The sequence below is a fragment of the Lissotriton helveticus genome, chromosome 5_1 (assembly GCF_964261635.1).
Source record: "Lissotriton helveticus chromosome 5_1, aLisHel1.1, whole genome shotgun sequence".
Lineage (NCBI taxonomy): Eukaryota > Metazoa > Chordata > Amphibia > Caudata > Salamandridae > Lissotriton > Lissotriton helveticus.
Genome location: NC_136065.1, coordinates 1,244,028,957 through 1,244,052,257, shown reverse-complemented (window position 1 = coordinate 1,244,052,257; position 23,301 = coordinate 1,244,028,957). Strand labels below are relative to the sequence as shown.

Here is a 23,301-nt window from a genome sequence, read left to right as displayed (position 1 = left end):
TACAACAGAGTCCATCAACGCATGAATCTATCTTCCAAGGAGGCAAGTTGCATTAGTGGACTTGAGTCATACTTGCAGAAGAGAACACCTTCGCAGCTTGCTCCATCTTCTTTGAATCCCCATCACGGTAGGGAAAGCACCAGAAGACTGCTTTGAACAAGAAGCCTGGACAACTAAACTCTCCGGTGTCGGATGTGATGACAAAAAAGCCGGACCACCAGGGGCAGGCCTATACATTAGAGATGGAACGAGCAACAGCCGGAGCAGATAAAGGCTTCTACCAAACCTCCAGAATTGGATCTGTTAAAGCATGTGTAAAAGGACGCAACAGCTCAGAAGTTGATGATGAAGTATTTAAAACTTCTGTTAGTATGTTGGACTTTATCTCCGCTGAGGGAAGTTTAAGGCCCAATAAATCAGCCGCCTTCCTTATAACATGGTATGGTGCAATGTCCAATGTCCTGTACAACACCTCCACTTGCAGATGGCAGGTTATACTCCGGGGGCAGTATCGAGGCCACTAGCTTCATGAAGGCCTTCAAACTCATCTATAGAGTCCACAATTTCTCCTCCCTCCTGATTTTGTAAATATTTCTCCTCCTAGAGTGGTCTCTGTGCCTCCCTCCTGGAGCATTGTTTAGGCAACGGAGTCGGTGGAGCCACATGCGGTGCCGGTGAAGACATCGACTGTGTCGGGGGGAGGGCGCCTCGGCTTCGATCCTAGACGTCGATCGAACTCGAGGTGGAGCCGAGCTGCTGAATGAGTCCGGGGAGCCAGAGTGGAGGATCTCGGCGCCGGGAAATGCCAAGCCGGAATCGACGGCAAAATGGCATGAAAGGAGCCTGGGGATAGAACTGAGTAACACCCAGGTTGAAAGCCAAAGGACCCACAGTGCCTGAAGGCACGCCGAATGGAGTAGAGGCTCTGGCACACATGCCAAACGTCGCAATAAGAAAATGCGAAGAATCAGCCCCAGGAGCAAGAAAAGGAGGATTTGGATACGTACCTTCCTGAAGGGGAGTCATCTGAGGTCGCACTGCAGCCTTCAGAGCCGGGGACGGCGCCCGCACAGGTGAAGTCACATGGACTGGAGAGGACTCACCAGGCGCCGGTGACGTTGCTGGAGCCGGTGAATCTTCATGTTGTGAAGAAGCATCTGAAGCCAGCGACGCCGCAGCCGTAATCGACATATGCTCTCCACACATGGGGCAGGGTTTAAATCCTGTCTTCCTGGAAGTAGCCATCTGAAATTAAGAGATACCAAGTTTCCTCGATGAAAATGGAGAGCCCTAGAAAAACTGTTAAGCGTCGACGGCGCGGAAACAAGGGAACTGACGTCAGCATGCCGACGAGGTCCTTTTGTGGCTCCGATGACGTCATACGGTGCCGCGAGCGGAGCCTGTCCATTGCGACGTCCTCGTCGACATGGGAGAGCAAGGAAAGAATATTCCAGCGGAATGCTGACGCATTCAAAAGGTGAGGAATCCACAGGCAGAAGTATCCATCAAAAGAAACACGTTACTTACCTGTAACAGCAGTTATCCAGTATTGGTGTCTTTCATAGATTCACATGCCTGAATCATTCCCCGTCATCGAGACCGGAGCCTCCGGTACATGGAAAAGTAATGTCCTATAGACATACATAGAGAAAAATAGGCCTAAGGGCCTCACCTTAGTAGCCTATCCTTGTCCTTATGTAAAAAGGACTAAACTCTTAGAGCCAGCCAATCAGCTATCACCTCCCTCTAGAACCTTCCTGACAGGAGCCTCAGTCTCTCAGATTTTCGTACGGACCAAGCTAGGTAGGCGTAATATAGTTAGAGAGAACGTGAGTCCTTCCAGGGGAGGCGGGAGGGTTGCATGTGAATCTATGAAAGACTCCAATACTGGATAACTGCTGTTACAGGTAAGTAACGCGTTTCTTATCCAGTATTAGGGGTGTCTTTCATAGATTCACATGCCTGAATCAGAGTAGTCAGCAATATATTATGCACATTTCTGATGTAATCATGTTATACAGTCATTTTAGATAATACACCTATTATCCTGCGACTTTGAAACATTAGCATACATCAATATATCATAATAGCAAGAGATGTGCATACCAGGATGGCGGGATGTTGGAAGGCTCACCTCACTGGAATAGATGGCGAAGCACCGCCTGGCCCACTGCTGCATCCTGCATAAGTTCAGCATCCAGGCAGTAGTGTCTGGAGAAGGTGTGCGGTGATTTCCACGTCGCCGCTCTACATATGTCCAAAATCGGCACTCCAGCGAAAAGCACTGCTGATGTGGACATTGGTCTGGTGGAATGCGCTTGAACATTAGCACTCAAAGGCCGTCCGGCCTTGTCATGGCAGAATGCTATCGCTGAGGAGATCCACCTGGAGATGCTCTGTTTCGTTAGAGGCATACCCATCCTTGGCCTACTGTAGGCCACAAATAGCTGTGATGACTTCCTGAAGCTCTTTGTCTTGTCCATGTAAAACTTTATACACCTTTTGAGGTCCAAGGAGTGCAGCGTTCTTTCTGCTGCGGTGGTAGGGTTCGCAAAGAAGGAACGTAGAACCACCGGCTCATTAAGGTGGAAGTCTGAAGGCACTTTCGGTATGAACTTGGGATTTGTCCTCAGCACCACCCTGTCCTGTTTGAACTGCATGAAGGGTTCCTGAATGGATAGAGCCTGTAGCTCGCTGACTCTCCTGGCAGACGTTAGAGCGAGCAGCAGAGCCGTCTTCCATGAAATGTACTTGATGGGTGCTCTATGAATGGGCTCAAAAGGGTGCTTCATGAGTTGGGTGAGGACTAAATTGAGGTGCCATGTCGGTGGGACCCTTCTAGGTCTTGGGAAGGATCTATATAGTCCCTTTAGGAATTGCTTGATAAGTCTATTGGACCAAAGAGACGGTCCCTTGGAAGTCCTGGTGAATCGTGAAATGGATGCCAGATGCACCTTTATAGATGCGTGCGCCAATCCTGACTGTGCCAAGTGCAGTAGATATGGCAATATCTGTTCGGGTGTGATATGGAGTGGTCTCAGGCCGTTCTCTAAACACCATATGCAGAACCGTTTCCATTTTAGAGAGTACGTCCTGTTGGTACTGTCCGCTCTTGCCAGCACATCCCTGCATCGTATCCTACGCGGATGACACCCAGCTGCTCTTCACCTGCCGGAAAGGGGAGGATTTTGACGGAGAGAGTATCTGTGAGTGCCTTGGGGCTGTTTTTAAATGGCTCCAACTGAACAGCCTCAAGTGCAACTCAGATAAATCGGAGGTACTATTCTTCGGTTGCCAATCCGACCCGGACTGGCAGATGTGGTGGCCGACGGACATGTCTCCACCGAGCCAGTCGTCGCAGGTGGCAAAGAATCTGGGGGTCAAAATTGACAACGGTCTGACCCTCAGATCTCAGATCCTCACTCTTACAGGCTCGTGTTTTGGACTTCTCCACATGTTGCCGAAGTTCTTTCCGCTGCTTTCAGAAGATCACAGGAGGATTGCGGTGCAGGCCTTGATTGGTTCAAGATTGGACTATGCTAACATCTTATATCTTGGCCTGCCCGAATACCTCCTGCAGCAGATGCAGGTGGTCCAAAATGCGGCGGCTCGCGCCATTTTTGGCTTGCACAGGCGAGCGCATGTTTCTGGCCTGTTACAGGCACTTCATTGGCTGCCTATCCGACAGCGGATAGTTTTTAAAACTTTGACTCTTGCTCACAAGGCCTTTTACTCAACTGGGGCTAAATACCTGCAGAAGAGGCTTAAGCAATATTGCCCGTCGCGATCTTTGAGATCAGGATCACAGCTTCTTGCTGTTGTGCCCCGTGTGAGGAAGGCTCGACTGGGAGGTCGTTCCTTTATGCTTCGGGCTCCTCAGCTCTGGAACTCTCTGCCTTTTCTGTTACGAAGCAACTCTAATTTGCTATCTTTTAGAAAGGCCCTCAAAACCTGGCTGTTTGCCTCTTAGATTTTACAAAACAATTAAAATTTGTTTTTGTTGTGCTTCCCTCTTTATTCTTCATGTGTTATGTTTGCTTTTAGGATGTCAATAAAGCGCCGGGACACTCATTGAGTAGCCGTGCGCTATAAAAGTCACAAAATAACATAACATAACATTCCTGCGGGATGTTTAGATGACAGATCTCTCTGTGCTCAGGAGCCAGGCCGATAACCTGAGCGATTGTAGGTTCGGGTGCCGCACCTGCCCGTTGGACATTGTCAGCAGGTTCGGGTGCTGCTTCAGACGAATAGGTGTCCTGATGGAGAGGCGATGAAGATCGAGAACCAGTGCTGCCTCGGCCAGAACGGGGCAATTAGGATCAGGGTACAAGGCTCCGCCTTCATCTTCCTGAGAACCCTGGGAATCATCGGAAATGGCGGAAAAGCGTACGCAAATACGCTGAACCAACCGATGGAAAGAGCATTTCCGAGTGACCTTGGTTGGGGACGCCAGCTTGCATAGTTTGGGCATTTGGCGTTCTCCTTGGTGGCAAACAGGTCGATTCCTGGGACTCCCCATTCTGAGAATATGTGATCCAGCGTACCCTTGTCAAGCTCCCATTCGTGGGAGAGGGATTTCTGCCTGCTTAGGGCGTCCGCAATGGTGTTGTCCTTGCCCGAGACATAATCCGCTTTGAGCGTGATCCCATGGAGAACAAGCCAGTTCCAAATCTTTTGCGATTCGCGTGCTAGTGAGCGAACGCGTTCCTCCCTGCTTGTTGAGATAGTGCATCGTCGTGGTGTTGTCCGTTCTGACGAGCACCTGGAAGTTCTGGATGCGTGGTAGAAAGGCTTTCAGTGCCAGATACATGGTTCTCAGTTCCAGAAGATTTATATGGAGTTGTTGCTCCTGATGTGTCCATTTGCCACTTATTTGAAGGTCCTGGAGAACAGCTCCCCAGCCTGCCAGGGATGCATCCGTGGTGATCACCAGAGGTGCCGCTGGAAGTAGGAATGGCAGGCCTACAGACAGATTCTTGTGGTTTTTCCACCATTCCAGGCTCTTGGACATTTGAGGTGTTATCTTCACTATGTCTTCGAAAGAACCTGTACTCTGCGTCCATTGGATTGTGAGGGCTTCTTGCAATGGGCGCATCCTGAGCCTGCAGTGCGGGATGAGGAGTATACAAGAAGACATCATGCCCAGGAGTGATTAGTAAATTCGAACCCTTAGGGACCTCCTTGACGCCACAGCCGTGGCCAGAGATATTATCTTGTTTTTTCTTTCCTTGGAAGGAAATGCTCTTGCGCATTCTGTGTTTAAGGTCGCCCCAAGAAAGGTGATGTTCCTTGTTGGGGTCATGCAGGATTTCTCGTGATTGAGAGTCAATCCTAGCTGCTGAAAGAGATTGGTGCAGGCGTTGGAGGATTCGGTCGCGCCTGCAACTGAGGGTGCTTTTACCAGCCAGTCGTCGAGGTAGGGGAAGACCTGGTGACCCATTTGATGGAGAAAAGCTGCCACAGGTGTAAGGCACTTGGTGAAAATCCGCGGTGCGGATTTGAGGCCAAATGGTAGGACTTTGAATTGGTAATGCTGTCCTGCTACCTCGAACCTCAGAAATTTTCTGTGCCCCTTGAGTATCGGGATGTGGTAGTAAGCATCCTGGAGATCCAACGATGTCAAAGTCTCCTTGCTCCAGCATGCCTAGTATTTCTTGGATCGTCACCATCCTGAACGACTGACTCTTCAGGAAAGAGTTGAGTGCCCTGAGGTCTAGTATGGGCCTCCACTTTTTCTCCTTCTTGCGTATAAGAAAGAAGCTGGAATAGAATCCCATCCCTCTTTGCGATGATGGAACTCTCTCGATCGCTCCTTTCTTCAACATCGCAGATATTTCCTGGAGCAGCTGTCGTAGATGTTTGTGCGGAAGCCTGCGGGGAGGTGTTGCAGGTGGGATGGTGGTGAATTCCAGGGAACGGCCGAATCGTATTAACTGGAGTACCCAGCGATCTGTGGTGATGAGATGCCAATTGTCTAGGAAATGGGTCAATTTTCCTCCAATCTTTAATGAGGGATATAGTTGCTGGACTGGCTGGAGTAATCGGTCACTGGCGTCCGCCAGTGCCCCTCCTCTGGTTTTTGCCCCGGAAGTTTGATCTTCCGTAAGAAGTCTGACGACTTTGTTGCTGCTTCTGTTGGTACTGGGATTTATTCTGATAGGAATACGAGGATCTATTTTGAAAGGACCCCCTGTAGGAGGGCTGGCCCCTGGACCTGTTACCTCGAAAGGACTGGTTCCAAGCCTGCAAAGTACCAAGTGCTCTAGCAGTATCAGTGTCTTTTTTGATTGTTTGGAGCGCTTCGTCAATTTTGTCTGTGAAAAGGTGTTGGCCGTCGAAGGGCATGTCCAGCACCTTCGTCTGCACTTCTTGTCTGAATGATGTTGCCCTAAGCCATCCCTGACGGCGCAGGACTGCTGCTCCACCTAGTTGACGAAAACCCGTCATGGCTCCATCTATGGCGCAATCAATGATCTCAGCTGCCGAGGTTTGACCCTCAGTAAGTAGTGCCTTGACCTCCTCTTGAACCGTATCTGGCAGTTCCGCTATATATGGGACAATATCCTCCCAAAGCTGGCGATTATAACGCCCTAACAGGGCTATGGAGTTGGCCACCTTGATGGTCATGGCCAATGTCGTGGTAAACCGTTTACCGATGGTGTCCAACTTCCTTCCTTCCTTGTCCGGTGGGGCTGACATAGGAGAGGAAGGGTTGCGAGAATTCTTTTGGGCCGCCTGGGTTACAACCGAATCTGGTTTCGGGTGCCCATGAAAGCAAGCTGCCGCCTGGGTGGGAGCCTTGTATTTCTTGTCCAGGCGTGGAACCACCGCAGGTACAGAGGCCGGCGTCATCATCAGTTTCTTTCCCTGGTCCCAGAGAAAATCTATTATTGGGATAGATTTCGTTATCTTCTTGGTTTGCTCCTTAAAATCATATAAGAAGCACTCTGTCTCAGTCGATTCCATCTCCATATGAAATCGTTCGCTGCTCGTTCCACTATTCTGTGGAAACCGCCAAAGTCCACTGGCGGTGAATCTGACTGGCGCGGTTGGGGTGAAGCTGGGGAAGCTGCCACATACTCATCGTCCTCTTTGTGATCCGTCCGATCCTCGTGGACTTCACCCTCTTCCATTTCCTCAGCCTCCTCATCTGATGAGTCTATCACCTGAGGTGGCACTTTGTCATGGTGGGCCTGAGTATCTGGCCGTGTCTGTTTTGGGGCTGCCGCTGGTGTATCTGTAGCAGGCGTCGGCCCCCTGTCTCAGTTGTCGGTGCTTCCGGGAAGCGCTCTTTGTAGTCCCGGATAAGGTGTTTAAGGTCATCCACAATTGAAGCAGGAAGGCATACCATCGGAGTAACCTCTGTACGAACATGAGCTTGGAAAGAGTGTTCCTGGTAGCTCATCTCCTCCTGCTCTTCGTCTGTGCTCTGACATTTCACATGGAGGTCTGAAATTGAAGTAGCATGCTCCAGGAGTTCTTCTTCAGATTCCTCACTCTGGAGAATCTCCTTGGGCAAATGACTTTGCACCTTACTTGGTGACGTTGTTTCTGGCGTAATCTGTCTCTTAGTCAGTTTGCCAGACACAGGACCCTTTGCAGGAGCCCATGCCGTCGTCCCTGGTGTTGTCGACGGTGGTAGGGTCCAAGACGACGTTTCTATCAGCTTGGATTTCTTCCACGGATCAAGAATGACTACTTCCGTCGACGATCCCCCCCCCCATCGACGGTACCCTCGTCGACGGCGCTTCCGTAGACGATATTTTCTTCGTCGGCGATGCGCTAGTCGACGATGCGCTCGTCGACGATGCGCTCGTCGACGATTCATTCCTCGTCTTCGGCGGACTCTTCATCGACGGCGTCGACGGGCCCATCATCGTCGCCTCTCCAGTCGACGGCGGACTCTTCATCGACGATGTCGTCGTCGACGTGCCCATCTTCGTCGTCGACGTCTTCGTCGACGACTGCTTCAGCAGTATTATAGATGGAATAGGTTTACCAGCTGACGACGATGGAGTGGTCATCGTCGATGAGAAAACAGACGACGCTGTCGTCGTCGACACCGCCGTCACTGTGGAGACGGAAACTGGCGTCACAACTCTTTTTTGCGTCGAGGATGTCGCAAGCTTACTAGATGACTGCGTAGGCTTCTTAAAGGCCTGAGAGGCCTTATCAGACACTGAAGATTTTGTTGATCTTGCCTCTGAAGACTTCTTTTGAACCTTCCTAGGAGGAGTGTCTGAGGGGCCCGGGGACTCCACCCTTGGCCTCTTCAGGGAGACTTCTGAGGTCATGGAAAAGCTTCCCTCTGAGGAATCCACATTTTCCCTCTTTTTAAGCCTGTCCAGCCAGATGAGCAGTCGACCTTCTCTGTCCCTCAAGGTCTTGTTAGGGAAAGACCTACATATCTTGCAGTCTTTAGGTATGTGGTCAGGATAAAGGCAATACAAGCACAGGTCATGCTTGTCTTCCACATGAAGCCTTTTCTTCCCACATGAAGAACAGGCCCTGAAAAGGGCTTTCTTCTGGGATTCTGACATGCCAGAATTCTGAAGAAATAAATCACTTACTTCACTGAGAAGGGTTTGAAGTAATCCTGTACGAGATTTTGGAGAAAGAACTCACTTTAAGAGTGAACAAGTTGGTTTTGAAGAGATCCTGAGGAGAACTCAGGTTGGAGACTCCCTAGCACAACGTGCGGTAGAAAATCTGAGAGACTGAGGCTCCTGTCAGGAAGGTTCTAGAGGGAGGTGATAGCTGAATGGCTGGCTCTAAGAGTTTAGTCCTTTTTACATAAGGACAAGGATAGGCTACTAAGGTGAGGCCCTTAGGCCTATTTTTCTCTATGTATGTCTATAGGACATTACTTTTCTATGTACCGGAGGCTCCCGTCTCGACGACGGGGAATGATTCAGGCATGTGAATCTATGAAAGACACCCCTAATACTGGATAAATCCATTTTCTTCCTCCTCACTTGTAGAGGACGCCAGCCCAGGAATCAACATGGCCTTTTATGGAAGGGTAACCGCATTAAATATTTTGGAGTTAAAGTATTTCATAACCGCAGAAATATCCTGGATGAGAATGTAGGGGCAGACGTGAGGGTGCCTAGGGCCAATGTGGTTGTTTGGAGAACTCTCCCCCTGTCAGTGATGGGCAGCATAGCAATTGCTAAAAATGGCTCTCCCCCATTTACTTACATTTTTTTTATCACCCTAATAATCTTAATCTCTTGCTCTATTTCTAAGGAATTAGCTTCCATTTCACTGGAGCGTACCTGGAGTTCCGGTTGACGCAGAGTACCCATTGCCATACTGCGTAGACCTACCGCAGAGGCAGGGGGCGCTTAGAAGTGCCCGATTGTGAAACATAATACTTATCTCGCAAACATAATACTTATCTGGCCAACTCCAAAAGGTTTACTCGGTGGTTATATGCCCGACTAGACCCTAAAGGAGGAGCCCCAGCTGTGATTCCGGATTTGCACAGCCTGGTGCCTATTCTCCTGAGCCCCAGGCGCCCTGTTATGGGTGGCACTGCAGACTGGCACACTGCGACGATGCTAGAAGCGGTGCCTGCACTGCACCCGTGCCCCACAGATATGCACCGGATATGCCCTTGCGGTGCCTCACTGTGCTCAACGCGAAAAGGGTGCAGAGGGACATGGTAGAGAGGACAACGTCGCTTTGGGGACCTATACACAGAGGAGGAATTGTGATTTGTGGATTTCTCGTCATTAGAGTACTCCAGGACAGTTTCTGGCTACATTTGAACGGGGAAGTTACACTTCCAGAGAAGCAATGGGTATCTATATCGGCACACATCTAGACAGTCTCCCACTATGCTAGATTTAAGCGCATACATTTTCACTTTTTTTTTTTACACAGTGCCTATCTTACACAAGGTAAATTTATGCAGACATTTGGGTCGCAGGAGGTGAGATGCGACAGGTGCCAGCTGAGTGGGGCCGAATGGTCCACATGGTCTGGAGCTGCCCTAGTCTACGTGACTTCTAGGATGGAGTCATGACTTGTATTACTGAGATCACAGACAGATCTTCTGTTCCCCTATTGAATTCTTGCTGGATGATTTTCCCCATCCTAATTTTAAACCACAACTAAGCTGATAGATTTAGCCATAATCCTTGCTAAGAAGAAGCTCTCCCTGAAATGGAAAGCAACCACAAGGTAATAAAAGGAGGGAGGTTCTGTCTCAATGTGCGCCGTACGAAGGTGCGTTATAGCTCCAGTTAGTTAGGAAGGGGCGTAATGTAAATTGAGAACACTAGAGCTTGGGACGTGCCAGTTGAATGCCTGAAACATTCTGACACTGATTTGCCTGAGAATTCCATGCTATTGAACAGGAGCAGTAAGAGGGCTAGGCATAACCATTTTCTTTTACAGGAGTTGGCCAATACTGGTCACAGCTATTGTGAGGAATCTTAATACTTGCACACCAATATGCTAGGTCTTCAACTGATTTTCTATCACGGATATGTAGAGGCAGTAAGAACTAGAATGGGTGAGGGGGTTAATAGTTTCATGAGTTTGAAGTAGGATCTTGTTGGCAGAGGATTGATAGTATTGCAGAATATCATACGTGCCTTGAAATTTTGAACTAATGTCCCTATCTGTATCACTTTATATGTATTGACTTGGCGACGTGTTTGAACTGTGAACTTCTTGTGGACTCCCATGGAGCCTATGAATGTAAAACCTTAAAAATAGTTGTTTAAAAAACCTATTTTTAAAACGCATAGTTCAGCCTAGAAAAACAGCGTGCTTTACGGTCTTATACTGTATTCACGTTCAAAGCTTACCACCACTAGCAGCAGGAAAAGCCTTGACTATTCAAGTATTGCTAGGTTTAACAGTCAAGTGTGCAAAGGGAATTGCTGGGTTATTTGGAGTATAGTAGTTCTTGGACGCCCAGGGTAAAAGACCGTGCCAACCGCCAATACTGCTTGGAAACTGGTCAGCTTCAGGGCACTTAAAAAATATATAAAATAAATAAAACAAAAAACCTACCTACACAAAGATTGTGGAAGTTGGTGTATTATTTAATTGCACCAGATGAAAGGAGGGAATTGAGTGCAAGAGCAGGCAAGAAAAACAACACAAGAGCACAAGTGAGACAAACAACACGTATGAATAGGAGTGTGCAAAATAAAACACCCAAGAGTAGGTGAGCGAAAAAGCATGCGGGCGTATGTTGGAGATAAGGGACAGGGGAATTGAAAAAGAGCAGGTTAGCTTTACTTCAAGAGCTAAGTCGCTTTGTTCTAAGAAAATGGATCTAGTCAGAATTTTCGCTGATCCTGAAAAGCAGATATAAAAGAACTTGCGGCATGGTTGGAGCATCACAAGCTGCTCAGATCTAGTGACAGAGCTTAGCAGCATATAAAATGCCAACCCTGTCTACTGATGTCAGTTTCTTGTCTTTTCCCTTTCCACACCCTCAGCAGCATAGTGTGAACAATGGTTTGTAACAGTGTGCTGAATACTAACTTGGAACCTTTTTAGATGTTAAAAAGACCATTCTACAAAACAAGGTAGCCGGAGGTCATCGAGAAACCTGCAGTGAATTGCAGTGTTTATTAGAATGAGGGTTACCAAAGGTAAGCAACTTTTTACTGACTGATACGTCTAAGCAGGGAGGAGGGTATGTGGAGTCTTTCAAAACGGAGCAGGTGAAGCGTCTTTCAAGCCAGACCTCGCTATCAAGGCAGTAATTCTTTGTGAACTGATATCACACGTTGAAGCCTGAAAGCTATTAGAGTGTCAACGCAGTGGTAGAAGAATTTGCCCAGAAACCTCATGGGGGCTGCTTCTAATCTAGGCCTATGCATAGGAAATCTTGAGGTGGATATTCCTCTGTATTAAGAAGTCCTCTTCTGCTTGGTCTTCTCCTTTGCTCTGGAGAATTCCACATGAAGTTAATTGTATTCTCGATGGTGCTTGGCATGGTCCATGTAAAAGTTTAAAGCGCTTGTTAGTGTCCAACCTATGGAGCCTCTACTCTTCTATCGTGGGGTGAGGGGGAGAAAATAATTCTGGTAAAGTGACGGATTGCCTGGAATGGACTCATGACTTACAGCCAAATGGCACCTTGGGTGGAAGATCTAAAGCAGTTAGTCACAGTTTAATCTCCAACTATGGAAATGAAAGTTGCATAGATTCGTGTGGTGGACCCTGCCCTGCTGCTGAGACAGGAGGCCCTCACGAAGCGGTAGCCTGATCGGGGACGCAGGAGCTCTGGGTACCACACACTCCTGGTCCAATCCAAAGCTACCAGGATGTGTTGGGCCTGGTCTTTCCTGATCTTCGAAGCAGGAGAGGCTGTGGCAAGAAGGCACAACAGTACATGAGTCTCTTGTTCCATTCAGGCAAGAATAAATATTCTAACAAGTGTTCTTGCGAATACTCCAAATGAGCAAAACCGCTGTATTAGACAGTGGCAAAAAGATCTAGCCTCCTCCTCAAACTCGACCCGGTGTAAAATGTACCATCACAAGATGTACACACATGGGATAGTCTAGATGACAGTCTACTCTGCCATTCCGGGACTCGCCAGGTGGTTCCACCAGAAAGATGCCCTGGTGCTCCAGCCAACTCTGGAAATGCAAGGCAGCCATGATGTTGGGCACACTGGGATTTCAGGCTCCACTGCAGGACTTGCTTGTGCCCTGGCATAACTGACAAGGAAGATGTGCAAGGCCAAGAAGTCTCAGAACCACCTGGACCATCTGGATCGAGCATGAATCCTTAGGAGCATAGCCTGAATGTACAGGACTCGATTGGGTGGAGAAAATGCCTTGAACTCCACCATGCCTAGGATGGTCTCCAATGAATAAGGGCCTGTGATGAAATCAGGTGATACTTCGGCTCATTTCTAATAAACCCAACAACGGTTTAAACTCTGCTGTCACCTTTGACTGTCCATGCCAAACTGTGGGGAGCCACCTTCAGCAGCGAGTAATTGAGCTACGGAAATAAAGAACTCCCGACCTCAGAATACAGTCAGCAACCACAGCCATTACTATAGAGAACATCTGAAGGGCTATGTTTAGGAGAAGGGGAGCTCGACAAACTGAAAATGTTCCTGGCCAACCTTGCAACACCAGTGAAAATGCAGTCTGGTATAAAAACAAATGTAAAAAGGTATCCTGCCCTATCCTGAGCCCAGAGCAGATAGGATCTGAGCATTCTGAATTTGTTCTTCTACAGCAGTGTTCAGGGGTCAGAAGTTTAAGATATGCATGATGCCAATTTCTTTTTGGGATGGAGAAATTTAAGGCATAACCCCGGTCTTCCTTAAAGTCCAGTACACCCTCTATGATGTCGTTTGAGACCAAAAAGAGTAACTTCTCATGCAAAATGGACAGATGCTCTAATTTCATTTGTGCCTTGAGACCGGGTGAGTAGCACGCTTTAAAAGTCCCTGGTTAATTGGAGGTAGTTCTGAAAGTCCACTCCCCCCCTCAGTTAAATAAAGTGGTTAATTGTCTGTTGTAACCGGGAAAGTGGAGGTGGAAGACTGAAGCCCCTTCTACTCCAACCACCCACGCACTGCCTGTCAGATCTGCCTCTGCAGCCCAGACTAGGCAGTCTGCTGCATCACCGGCAAGGAATACGGTTTCCGCCCGAATACCAGCACTAGAGAAGCCCCTTAAATTTCCAAACCAGGTGCGGAAAATGTTGGTCAGAAGCACCAAAAAAGGTGCTTTAGCTCTGGTATCTTTAAAGCATTTGAAAGCAGAGATCACTTTCTCATAGAAGAGATGTTACCTATCAAAGGATATGTCCATTAGCAAAGCCTATAAGTCGCAGGAGTTTCTGATGCACCTAATTGAGGCAAGTCTACAAAGGAGAACACTGGTACACTGCCCTGCCAATGCAGTCGATGGAATCTAAAGATTCACAGATAACTTACTTTGCCGACCTCGACATATGTATTGGTTGAGCCAGAGAGGACCAAAGATCCTTTAGGACTGCCAGCAAGATCTTGCTGCCCATGTCTCAGAAGGTACGTGCGTTATCGGTTCAACAGACTGCTCTTAAGGATTGCAGCTCCAAGATGGCAGAGGAACAACACGTTTGCCAAAGACATTAAAACTTTTGGGTTCTCTAGCCAGAGGATTTGCTGAAGAGGAGTTCGGATTCACCTTATTGGTCAAAGCTTGTGCAATAAGACTCACTGAGTAGGGTACCTGGTGACAAAATCCAGATTACCAAGTGCCAGCCCATGTCTGGCCACCTGCTGGCTAACAGAAGGACATGAACAGAATTTCAAACAAGCAGCCAGAGTATCTGCGAGGGCATCACTAAATGGAAGGTGGAAGCGCACAGAAAGTTTGCAACATGGCCTCTTTGAAGGCCTCCATCTCCTCAGGAGCTGGCGATGGCCACAAACAAATCTGCACCTAATCTAAGAATGTTAGTACTTGGCACCTGTAACACTGCCTCATAGATGTTGACAGACAAAAACTTTCAGAGGGATTTTTAAGAAGTGCATTTGGATACCCTGTGTTTGATAGTTTAAGGATCTACTCTAGTACTTAGAAAATCTGATTTCTACAAATCTGTTTGGCAAAAGCAACCAACTCAATCTTGAAGCTAAACCAACTTCCCCAACTCTTGGCAAACAGTAAGTATGCACTCTTCCTAGTAAATCTCAGGTAACAAAGCTTAAATAATGCAAGCGTATTTGCCATTGCTTATGTACAACTAGGTTTTTAGGGAATCATATGCTTATATAGGTGATTAAATACACACCTGTTGCAAATGTGTTGTGCTGACTATGGAAGGACACAGCATTGACAGGATAAATCTGTTCTATTCCATTTTCCTTCAGCCTGTGACACTTAAAAGCATATTTCTTCTTCTGGACTTCAGCACTTGGATCCAGGTATTCCACGGCCACTCGTCCTTCGATGGAGCTCAACACGTAACCCTGCACAGAGCGATAATATAATTCATCAATACAGGAAAGAAAACAATACCACGAACAAAGCACTAAAATATATATATATTTTTTAAATCATGCTTCACTGGCATGTGGAACACATTACTACTTTGAGTGCCGCACTGCAAGTATGCCATGCAAAAGGTGGAGCACAGAAAACAGTAGCGCAAAGGAGAAAGTAACTAGTCTTAGAGTCTTTGGATTCTTTTTAAATCACATTTTTATGGAGAGTAGAAATACACAACACTCATTATGATGAAACAATGTGTGGCTGTCAAGTATACACTGACATCAAGAATGAATATGCTACTTACCAGTATGCATCTGTTCTTGGCATGTAGGGCTGCTGACATTCATATCTATAGCATAGATCGCCGCCTAGTGTTGGGTCCGGATGATTGCACATTGTTGTCCTGGAAGAGTCTTCGAAGTATCACGAGATAGGTGGCTCCTCCCCTGGACTACAGTGCGCATGGGCATAGACTCCATCCCCAGATTGTTTTTAGCCATTGTGGCAAAGATGGAGTGTAATAGTGTAAGCGATGGCCATGCTAAGGGTAAGTGTTAAAAAGTCTGCAGCCGCTACAGGAGCCGGGGAGGAGGGCGGGCGATATGAATGTCAGCAGCCCTACATGCCAAGAACAGATGCATACTGGTAAGTAGCATATTCAGTTTGAGGCATGTGGGCTGCTGAATTCATATCTATAGCATAGAATACATAGCAGTCCCCCCCATTACCGGCGGCCGCCTGTGCCAGCTGCAAAAGTCTGAAAAAGCGTTTTAAGAACAGCCTGCCCTACAGCTGCCTGCTGTTTGGAGTGCACATCTACACAGTAATGTTTAGTAAATGTGTGTGGTGTAGACCATGTGGCTGCTCTACAAATATCTTCCAAAGGGATATTACCAAGGAAAGCCATAGAGGCCCACTACTTTCGGGTGGAGTGGGCTCTTGGAGGGACCGTTAAAGTGCGCTTAGCCTTGTGATAGCAAATCTGAATGCACTTAACGATCCACCTGGCTATACCTGCTTTGGAAATGGGGTTGCCTTTGTGCTGGGCTGAGAAGGCAACAAAGTTGTTGTGTTTTCCTAAAGTCTTTGGTCCTATCGATGTAGTACATCAAGGCTCGTTTGACATCAAGAGTGTGTAGCATTCTTTCGGCAACTGTTTCTGGGTTTTGAAAGAATGCGGGCAGTTCAATGGTCTGATTGACATGGAACTGCGAAACCACTTTAGGAAGAAATTTAGGGTTAGTGCGCAGCACCACCCTGTTGGAGTGAATTTGAATGAATGGCTCTTGTACAGTGAGCGCCTGTAGCTCACTAACACGTCGCAGAGACGTAATGGCAATGAGAAAAGCCACTTTCCATGTCAAGAACTGAATCTCACATGAATGTAGAGGCTCAAAAGGTGGGCCCATCAACCTGGTGAGGACTACATTGAGGTTCCATACAAGAGCCGGCGGGGTCCTGGGAGGGATGACCCGCTTCAGGCCCTCTAGGAAGGCTTTAATGGCAGGCACTCTGAAGACGGAGAGATGCTGCCTGTTCTGGAGATAAGCCGCTATGGCGGATAAGTGTATCCTGATGGAAGCGTATGCTAGATTGCATTTGTAAAGATGTAACAAATAGCAGATGATGTTGGGAGTGGATGCATCTAGCGGGTTGATGTGTGTAGCACAGTAAATGACAAACCGCTTCCATTTTGCTGCATAGCAGGCTCTGGTGGTGGGCTTCCTGGCCTCCCGTATGATATCCATGCATTCAGGAGGCAAGTCTAGGTAGCCAAACTCTAGGACTTCAGGAGCCAGATCGCCAGGTTGAGCTGTTGTGGATCTGGATGCTGAATGTCTGCGTCAAAAGCTTGGGCGTGAGGTGTAGCCTTTGATGCGGTACCACGGAGAGTTCCAGAAACGTGGTGTACCATGGTTGGCGTGCCCACGTTGGAGCAACCAGGATGAGAGTCATCGAGTGTTGCTTTAGTTTTCTTGCCACCAGCAGTACGAGAGGTGCTGGGGGAAAAGCGTACGCAAATTTGCCTGACAAGTTCATCCATATCGCATTGCCTTGCGCCTGTGGGTGAGGGAACCTGGCGGCAAAGCTTTGGCATTTTGCGTTTTCCCTTGTGGCGAACAGGTCTATCTGTGGATGACCCCACTTCTGGAAGTACGGGCGGAGTACTGATGGATGTATCTCCCACTCGTGCATCTGGTGGCTGTACCTGCTGAGCAGGTCCGCCATCTGATTGTCTGTGCCTGGGAGGTGTTCCGCCATGAGGAAGATGTTCCTCTGAATGGCCCACTTCGACATGCTCTGAGCCAGATGAGACAACTGTGGAGAGTGCGTACCTCCCTGCTTCTGGATGTAGTACATGGCTGTCATGTTGTCCGTCTGGATCAACACGACCTTGTTGCACAGATGTACTTTGAATGCTTTCAGTGCCATGAAGATTGCCATCAGTTCTAGGTAGTTGATGTGCATCTTTTGCTGAATTGTCCGTAGTCCCTGCACTGTGTAGTGGAGTACATGAGCTCCCCATCCCTGGAGAGACGCGTCCGCCGTCAGGATGATCTGTGGGACAGGCTCTTGGAACGGTCGGCCCTGGCAAAGGTTGTGTGGATTCCACCAATGCAGAGAGTTGTATGCCCGACCGGTGACCAACACTAGGTCTTTCAACTGTCCCTGAGCCTGATTCCACTGATGCGCTCAGCATTCCTGGAGCGGACACATATGTAACCTCGCGTGCGGGACTATGAAAATGCAGGAGGCCATCATGCCCATCAACTGCATGAACACTCTCGCACGAAGCGAGTGTTGCGGTTGGAACTGTTGGATTAGCGACTGGATGTTGTTGATACGCGCTGAAGTTGGCTGAGCCGTGGCTGCCAGAGTATTGATTGTTGCACCTAGATATTGCCGCACATGGGCTGGCTCAAGGTGCGACTTTGGATAGTTCAGGGAGAACCCCAGACTGTGAAGAAGGTGAATGGTGTGGGACATGTCGGCGGCGCACTGCTGGGCCGACTTTGCCTGAACCAGCCAGTCGTCCAGATAAGGGTAGACATGGATGTGTTGTCTCCTGAGGTGCGCCGCCACTGTCGCTAGACATTTGGTGAACACTCTGGGGGCCGTGGTCACTCCGAAAGGAAGGACCTTGAATTGATAATGCCGATTTTGAATGGTGAATGAGGTATTTTTTGTGTGATGGATGTAGTGGAATGTGGAAGTAAGCATCCTTGAGGTCCAAGGTTGCGAGGAAGTCTCCCTGATTGAGGAGCGGAAGAACCTGCTGTAGCGTTAGCATGTGGAAGTGTTCTGAGAGAATGTACTGGTTTAGGGGCCTGAGGTCCAGAATAGGCCTGAGGGACCCATCCTTCTTTGGGATTAAGAAGTACAGGGAGTACACCCCTGTGCCTTCCTCCTCCACTGGCACGAGCTCTATAGCGCCCTTTTGCAGCATGACGAGAACCTCCTGCTGCAATAAGTGCAAATGCTCTGTGGACATAGGACGGTGTTTTGGTGGTATGTTGGGTGGAGTGGATGTGAGCTCCAAACAATAACCGTACTGGATAAGTTTCCTGACCCACCTGTCTGCGGTGAGGGTTTTCCAGACTGGCAGGAACTGCTGGAGTCTCCCCCCGACAGGTGTGGAATGGTCGGGGGCAGTGACAGGGCGTCACTGTTTGTTGGAGGCGGAGGAACGGGAGTTGTTGTTGCCCTTGCCTCTGCCCTTGGCGTTGTTGCCCCGATAACCTCCTCTATTTTGTTTGGGGTAAGAGGATTGCGCCCCACCTTTATTGAATTGTGTTTGCTGGGACATTTGGCCTCTGGAAACACCCCTATTGCCTGAGCGACGAAAAGTGCTCCCCCGAAACTGTTGGGATTGGAGAGCTCCCATGGACTTGGCAGTCTCTGTATCCTTTTTTATTTTTTCCAAGGTGGTATCCACCTCAGGACCAAATAATCTGTCAGGGTTAACTGGCTGGTTGAGGATGGTAGTTTGGATCTCAGGCTTAAATCCAGAGATTCTGAGCCATGCTTGTCGTCTTAACATCACACTGGTGTTAATTGCCCTGGCTGTAGTATCGGCAACGTCCAGTGCACACTTAATTGAAGCGTTGGAGATGAGCTTCCCTTCCTGGATAAGCATCTCCGCAGCCTCCTTATATTGGTCTGGGAGATGTTGCAACAGGGTCTCTAGTGTGTCGTGGTGTGCCCTGTCGTAGCGTGCCAAGAGCGCCTGCGTGTTAGAGATACGCCATATATTGGCCGCCTGAGCTGCTACTCTCTTTCCCGATGCTTCTAGCACATTGGACTCTTTGTCCGGGGAGGAGCTTCCCAGTGGTTTGCGAATTCGCCCTCTTGCGGGCATTAGAAACGACCAGGGAGTCCAATGGCAACTGGCCCTGATGTAGGTGGGATCGCCAGGTGCCGGCTGGTATTTCTTTTCAATTCTAGGGTTGACAACCCTTGCCCGTGTGGGCTCTTTGAAAATGTCCGCAGCATGCTTGAGGACCCCTTTCAGCATTGGGAGGGTTTTCACAGTCTTTTCAGCTGTTGAAAAAGTGTCAAAGAGGAAGTCCACCTCCACAGGTGGAGCATGGAGTTCAACGTCGTGGTTCTTAGGCGCCCTTTCAATCAAGGCATTGAATGCCGCAGAATCCTCAGTGGGAGACGTTTTGATATTGTATATTTGAGGGTCGAGGGCGGGTTGCTGATCCCCCTGGTCACCTGTGTCCACCCATGCGTCCTGTTGTGCATCAGGATCTGTGTGGGCCGGGAAGCTGTATTCCTCATCTTGATCCCCAGCATCCTCGGCATCGGAATAAGTTGGTGAGGGCGTGGCAACTCTTTGAGTCAGAGGTTCGACCAAGACCGGTGATTCAGAAGCAGGCCTTTTGCGCTTCAAAGGAATGGAATACGACTCCAAAGGCGTCGTTGCCGTAATTTTCCGCTTGTAAAGCGTAAGCTTCCCAGTGTCGGCATCGATGAAACGTTCCGACTGTTCCTCCAGTAATGGTGGTCGATGCGTCAAGCCCCCAGCCTGGAGAGTAGGCGTCGACCCCACAGCACTGTGCGTTTTCGCTTCGGGCGCCGCCCGTGGTGCGAAGGCCTTTGGTGCCACCTTCGGCGGCAACGTGAAGAGGAGTGGCGTCGATGACTTGGAGGTGGGGACCGACTGCTTCGGTGCGGAAGGCGTTTTGGGGTCTTCCGCCGAGGCCTTGTCCCTGACACGCTTGAGGGAGTCCGAGACCTGCTTCGTGAAGGAAGCGGACGGCTTCGCCGATACGACAGACGACCTCGGTCCAGCAACGGGGGAAGACTCGATCGTCGATGACTTTGGCTGGTCGGTCCGAGGCTTGCCCGTGTTGGTGTCTGGGGCAACTGCTTTAGAGGCACCAACCCTTGGCTCGATGGCCTTGCCGGTTTACGGCTCGACGCCCTTTGCGGCCTTCGGTGCCGCGCCCTTGCTTGGCTCCGGCTCGACGCCCGATCGGGACTTCGGCTCGACGCCTTTAGTTTGCTTCGGCTGGACGGATTTCACCCACTTTGCCGGGTCGACAGTCTTCTTCGGCTTGGGCTGTACCGACACCTCGGAGGACGGTGGATCAGTAGGTTTCGGTTGCGCCTGAACCACGTTAGGTTGTGCGGACACCGAAGGTTTCACTTTCGGTTTCGATTTCTTTAATGGCGGCTCCGTCGAAGTGTCCGTAGCCGGGGCGGGAGGCGGGGCCGTGGATTTTGGTAGAAGGTCTTGGGTAAGGCCGATAGGCGATCCCTCGACCTGAGCCTTTGTAAGTGTTCGAACGGGGCACAGCTCTTCCTCTGAGCTATCTTCCATGGCACCATAGGCCTCATCGTCGTCTCCTACCTAGTCGGCGACTTCTTGTACGGGTAGGCCTTCGACATCCACTTGATAGTCTTAGTCGACGTCTTCCGCTGGAGGTGAAATCTGCAGCTGAACGTCGTGTTCGTCTGTGTCTTCGCTGTCGAAGATGTCCACTGGTGCCGGGGCCGACTGCCGGGCCTCCATGCGCGCCACTCGCCGAATCGTTTTTTTCTAACGAAACCGGGAACAAGCCATACAGTTGGCTTCATCGTGGTCCGGCGACAGGCACTTGTTGCACACCGGGTGGACGTCGATGTGTGGGTACTTCGATCCGCACACGGGACACTTCTTGAACGGGCTCCGTTCCATGTCGCGTCGTCGAGGGTCTTGCTGCGTCGACTGGGCCTCGAGCTCCAAAGAGTCACGCGACTCCCTGGATGTTGAACTCGGAAGGCGAGTCCGAACAGAACCGGGCACGGAACGCAAACAATACCGACGATAGAGATACAAAAAGGCCTTTTGGCCTCGAGAATATTGTCGATTCCGAACTGAGAGAACGAAAGTACATCCGAACCCAATGGCGGAAAAAAACAATCTGGGGATGGAGTCGATGCCCATGCGCACTGTAGTCCAGGGGAGGAGCCACCTATCCCGTGATACTTCGAAGACTCTTCCCGGACAACAATGTGCAATCATCCGGACCCAACACTAGGCGGCGATCTATGCTATAGATCGCAATTCAGCAGCCCACATGCCTCGAACACATATTGACTGCTTACACCAATTATTCACCCCAACATTAAAACACCCATTCCATGGATATTGTCGTATTAGGCTAAATTGTGGAACACCCTTCCACTTGACATTCGATAGGAAACCAATCATCTATCTTTCAAGAAACAACTTAAAACCTGCCTATTTTAACTTACCACTTAGCAGACCCATCCCCTAGGTCCACGTCCACAGATAGCACTGGGATGCCTTAGGGAAGCTATGCGCTCTATAAATGTTTATTTCATTCATATCCTAAACAAAGGAACAAGGAACATGTAGTCCATAACATTTAAGACAAAGGAGCAACAGTATACGGATTGGCAAGTCCCTGATGGAACTTTCCACCAAGCTGGAAAGATGCTACAGGTTTCTAGATTCTTGTGTAGAATGCTACGGACTAACGCATACTGATCCCACTCATTTTATAAACTGCAGCAGTAACTAGAAGTGAAGAGAGGAAAGGCATCGACCAGGGCATTCTCATACCACTGGCAAAGTCTGTATCAAGAACAACCTGACCGAAGTCAGCAAAGGAAAAAATTCAAAGGCTTACATACAAGTCAAAGAGAACGACCTGATGAACAATCTACTTGTCTTTAGTAATATCCTTTCTGGTGGATACTCCTTTTAACAGCCGACTCCTCACCTTGTGAACAGGCCCAGGAACAAGAATGTACCGGGATATTTCCCCCCCCCCTCAGCTATACCCTAGTGCACTGGTAGGTGGCGTTGTGCGGATCCACTCTGGATCTGCCTCAGAAGTAACAACATGGTAAGGTGACCATATTTTCTGCACCAAAATCCGGGACAGCCGATTGAGGAGTAAGCTGTCACTGCTCAATCTCAAAGCATGGAGGTGCAAGTTTTGCATGCTTGGGTGCAGGACCCTGCCCTGCTGCTGCGACAAAAGATCCTCCCCAAGAGGCCGTTAGACCAGAGGACATATGCTCAAGGGCAAATGTTTTAGGTACAGCACTCTCGTGGCCCAATCTGGAGCCACTAGGTTGATTTGAGCGTTTCAGATCTTTAGCACTTTGGGCAGGAAACAGGCAGGAAGGCGTACAGGAGTTCTGAGCTCCAGTCCAACCGAAAAGCATTTCAAGTGAAAATTGCCTAGGGAACTCCAACCAGTAATGGTCTGATCCAGCGCATTCTCAGAAGTGGTGAAAAGATTGAGTCAGGGTTCTCCAAATTGCTGGAAGATTCCAATGCGTCACATCATTCGTCAGGCAACGCTTGCAGAGTTAATTTTCTATCTTGCATTTAGAGATCCTGCCAGGTATTGTATGACCAGCAAAATGCTCGGATGACTCTGCATGATGGAGGGAAGGATCGAAACAGCCGTGTGTCAAGGATAACCTAGTCAGGTGTAAATCCAGAAGATGTATATATATATATATATATATATATACATATATACATACACACACATATAAATATATACACACATATATACATACATACACCATTTCACCCAACGCTCCAAAAGTCGCGTAATGCACTCCTGTACAGCAAAATCACCACTATATATATATATATATATATATATATATATATATATATATATATATATATATATATATATATATATATATATATCCAAAGTGATCCACACGGCTCCAAGCGCTCAGTTGTGGGTGCTGCTGCATGGGGGCCGGATCCTAGCCCATATTCAATTTTGACACAATAGATGCGGCACGACAGTTCCAATTCAGTTTCATAACGATTTAT

General features: G+C 48.8%; 1 protein-coding gene across 12 annotated transcripts in view; it reads right to left on the bottom strand.

Moving 5' to 3' along the window:
• Positions 1-23,301, bottom strand: part of BUB3 (BUB3 mitotic checkpoint protein) — a 172,632-nt gene that overhangs the window by 18,326 nt on the left and 131,005 nt on the right. For all 12 annotated transcript variants that reach the window (XM_078644006.1, XM_078644013.1, XM_078644014.1 and 9 more), the window contains one exon: positions 14,779-14,956. In XM_078644006.1, coding sequence (XP_078500132.1) covers positions 14,779-14,956 — 178 coding nt within the window. The remainder of the gene's footprint in view (positions 1-14,778; positions 14,957-23,301) is intronic.